A 4,290-nucleotide genomic window follows, 5' to 3' on the forward strand; every position below is an offset into this window, starting at 1 on the left:
CAGTTTCTGTTTATATTTATAAAAATTTAAAAAACTCAAATAAAAACTTGTTTGGTAAAATTTTTGATTTATAAATCAGTGGTCTCAGTTTATAAATTTGGCCAAAAAATGAAAAAACAAAAAATGTGTTTCCGATTTGAGTTTTGAGTTTTTTCTTTTTTTTACCACCCAACACTAGCCACCACCCGCTACCATTTTCCACCACCGTCTTCTGCCACCACCAGCCACCACTCGCCACCACCCGTCACCACCAGCCACCAGCCACCACCCACCTGCCACTCACTCGCCACCACCACCACCACCACCACCACCCACCCACCCACCCTTCGCCACCACCACCATCACCACTCATCACCCACCTACCATCCACTCACCACCACATACCACACGCCACTACCATCCACCGCCCGCCACCTACTTGCCACCACCACTCACCACCCACCTGCCACCACCATCCACCACCTGCCACCACCATCCACCACCCACCACCACCAGCTACCTGTCACCAACCCGCCACCACCAACCACCACCCACCACCCACCACCACCACCATCACCCACCACCCACCCGTCACCCACCTACCACCACCACCCACCACTCACCACCCATCACCACCACCACCACCACCCACTCGCTACCACTTACCACCCGCCACTATCACCCACTCACCACCACCACCCACCCGCCACCACCACCACTACCACCCACTCGCTACCACCCACCACCCGCCACCGTCACCCACCCACCATCACCACCCACTACCCACCACCTGTCATCCGCCACCCACCACTCACCACCTACCTACCACCACCACCCACTCGCTACCACCCACTACATGCCACCGTCACCCATCCACCCACCATCACTACCCACCACCCACCCGCCACCACCCGCCATCCGCCACCCACCTGCCACCACCACCCGCCACCCACTCGCTACCACCCACCACCCGCCACCGTCACCCACCCACCTACCACCACCACCCGCCACCCACCTGCCACCACCACCACCACCACCCACCCGCCACCACCCACCACCACCAGCTACCCACCACCCACCGTCACCACTTTCCACCACCGTCTTTCCGCCGCCACTTGCCATTTCTCATTCTTTTTTATATTTTTAAATTTTTTTAAACATTTTGTTAATTACCAAACGCGTTTGTAGTTTATGTTTTTCTAAAAATAAACAAAAAATAAACAGAAACCAGTTTATAAAATTTTTGTAAATATAAACTGAAAACGTAAACGTTACCAAACACACCCAAAAGTAGACTAGAATTACAGTTTTTTTATTTGAAGGGGACAGAACAGAAAGTATCTACAAAGATAACTTCAATTTTAACAGAAAAGACGCATCAAACACAAAAGGAGTACTATCGTACACAATTGAAGATTTTGGATTGCATGACTGATTTGATCCAGTAGTGGACTAACTCAGTTGAAAGAGTTGAGAGCACTAGGATTTATAGTGGCAAAGTCTAGCAAGTCCTTGTTACATTCAAAAAATGCCATGTCTTCTTCAATCAAGGTAACCCATGCTTCAATCCCCTCACCATCTCTTGAAGGACTCAACACAACAACATTAGGCACTTCTATATGACCAATCGTCGCCCAAGTTGGCTTTCCCCACCCAAAATCAGCTTCATACAATGGCATCCTACTCCAACTTGTATGTGTATACATATCCACTTCACCTCCTCTCATCTGCAACTTTCCCAACTCCATCAACAACCCACAAATCTCCGACACTCCACAATTTTTGCTTAGTTCTAGCTTACTTTCCCTTATGCTACTTACCAAGTTTGACAAGTTCATTTCGTTCTCACTCTCATCATCGGCGTGCACTACCAGTGGGCGTCCTATGTTTCCGAACGAACTCTCTGGTAATGGCGGCACAAGACGTTCTCGCATATCTACTGATATGACTAATATAGATGGCCTCCTTGGATTGGTTGATCCCAATCCCAATCTTGATCTAGAAGCATCCATAGCGCATTTCCAAAGGAGTGCCATGACAGCCTCCACGCGGGTAGGTTGTTGTACCCTTGCGTTTGCTGCTTCCGCCTTTAGAGCTTGAAGTTTGGAGGCGTTGAAGACGTACCTGTTGAGAAAATAAACTTGTTTTTTGTAATTTGGGAGTCATGTTTACCCAAAAAGTTACTCAGAATTTGCAATCAAATGCCAAGATGGATTGATAATTTGGTCCCTAGTGGTATGTTAATAAATCGTATTTTGTTATCATTTTAGTGGTTTACAAAATAGTGGGTTTTAGTATTTAAAATGCCTTAAAATTAGAATGTCAAAATTGTTTTAAAACTTCATATATATATAGCTGCTATGTAAGAATGAGAATGAATGAATATATTCTTTATTCTTCAAATCTCTCTTTCAAATTATTTCGAGTATAGCCATTTTATTTTCAAAACAGTACCTCCTGACAACAACATTCTGTGGTGGTTTCTCATGAACTTGTGGTGGAAGGGTCTGGAAGTCATCTCTTGCTGGGAATATAGAGGGTGCTGTGAAATCTGGACTCACTACGTCAGGGAATCCGGATGCAGTGGCAGCCCAGGCCTTGAGGAATGTGGTGAAGGAGGCCGCATCGGCAAGTTTGTGGTTAGTATAGATGCCTATAGCCATTCCTCCACATTCAAAGAAGCTAGCCTGGATGAGTAAGAGAGATCCGGACCCCGAATCCTTAAATTGGATTGGAATGAAATGGTTTTGTAATTCACTCTTGGGTTGCTCAAGAATGGAGGAAATTGGACAGTTGACTCGAGTTTCAATGTAATCAACTCCATCGTCGTTGCAATCAACAAAGAGAGGCTCTTTGATTCTTCCAGCCAGAGGGTAGTAGCGAGTTAGGATTTGAGAGAGGGAGTTTTTTAAAAGTTGGGATCTTTCTTCGTAACTAGAACCGCCGTGTGTGGCGTAGTAGAGAACTAGTGGCGTGTATAATGCAGGCACGAATTGGTCCATAAGAGAGAGTTTGAAAGTTTTAAGGTGATGGGGAGTCGGAGAAGATGGCTTGATGGTTTCTCTAGCGATTACCTCAACCTTAATCTCCATCATCGTCGTTGTTGTTGTCATCGGTTGTTCTGTCATAGTTTGTTGCGATACCTATGTACTACAATGAGTGAAAACTTGGTTTGTTTATAACAATTTTCAGTTGTGTGAAAAATTTTTGCATGGTTTGCCATTTAAATATGCAACCTAACATATGTTCATACACCGATTCCACGTTCCTAGATGTGACTCTAAATTATTAAAGGGATGAAAATGAAAGTTGTTGACATTTGAGTTAGTTTTTTTTTCTTCAATGAATGGGCAATATATATATATATATATATATATATATATATATTATATTATAAAATTAGACATAAATATAAAATAATGAATAAGTGACACATATGATATATAATCTCGAGAAGAAAATGATCCTATTTGACCGCTATACATTGCTAACAGATCTTTTGAGTGATAAAAAATTGTATGGACTCCTATTCATTAAGGACATTTCATCTCTCGTGCCATCTCTGCGTAGCAAGGTTTCTATGTTTTTGAAAGCTATCAATCCCCTCTTCTCCCTGCGTAGCAAGGTTTCTATGTTTTTGAAAGCTATCAATCCCCTCTTCTCCCGTATTTATTTTCAGTCTCGCATTGATTCTGCGGCTTTTAGATAGCTAACAATTAAGTCACTAATCACACAACTAATAAAGTTGATCACTACAAAGATAACTCATAAAAGTAGTTTAACATACATGTGACATCTATTCTCTGTCTTACATCTTTCTCATTGTGTGAAAATCTTCTATACATTTATAGCATAAAGTATTCATTTGGGTTCTCAATTCTAGTATCCATCAGTAAAATAAAGAAAGAAAAATCCTTCAAAGTAATTTTTGATTGCACCAAAATTATGTATTATTCAATGATGAATTATACCCTAATAAAAAATTTCTTGTAATTATTCATTTACAATTCAATGTTTTTGTTAATTTTAACGAGTACATGGTGTTTCCCGAGTTACTCTTCGTTTCAACGACTTTTTCATGCCTTTATCTCATTTTGGCATTGATAAAACTATATTTGTCTATTACTTTTTCTCTATAAAAAAATGTACACATTTAATTTTTTTTTTCACTATTTATATAATTTACCCATTTTATAAAAATTAGTTTAGAGAATATTTTAAAACTTAAAGTATATTTATGAAAATTTTGGAATGTTTGTAGAGTTATAATTAATTTTTATTAAATTAGATATTCTTTAGTTTGTGTTTGGT

At 41.1% G+C, this 4,290-nt stretch overlaps 1 protein-coding gene across 1 annotated transcript; it reads right to left on the reverse strand.

The window, feature by feature from the left end:
- Positions 1–1,270: 1,270 nt before the first annotated feature.
- Positions 1,271–3,241, reverse strand: LOC114272732 (akuammiline synthase 1). The gene is made up of 2 exons (XM_082920921.1): positions 2,434–3,241; positions 1,271–2,103 (listed from the first exon to the last, which is right to left on the reverse strand). Exons 1-2 carry the CDS (start codon positions 3,105–3,107, stop codon positions 1,437–1,439), a joined length of 1,341 nt encoding a protein of 446 aa, XP_082777047.1. The 5' UTR covers positions 3,108–3,241; the 3' UTR covers positions 1,271–1,436.
- Between the last annotated feature and the right edge of the window lie 1,049 nt (positions 3,242–4,290).

The sequence above is a fragment of the Camellia sinensis genome, chromosome 3 (genome assembly GCF_055761805.1).
Source record: "Camellia sinensis isolate YWXY chromosome 3, ASM5576180v1, whole genome shotgun sequence".
NCBI classification, from domain to species: domain Eukaryota; kingdom Viridiplantae; phylum Streptophyta; class Magnoliopsida; order Ericales; family Theaceae; genus Camellia; species Camellia sinensis.

Bases quoted from the DNA above. Each gene is read 5' to 3' on its own strand.
- LOC114272732 (XM_082920921.1), bottom strand. From the start codon at position 3,107: ATGACAGAACAACCGATGACAACAACAACGACGATGATGGAGATTAAG. The intron at 2,104-2,433 runs GTACTGTTTTGA...TTTTCTCAACAG, and splicing joins CAGAATGTTGTTGTCAGGAG to GTACGTCTTCAACGCCTCCA.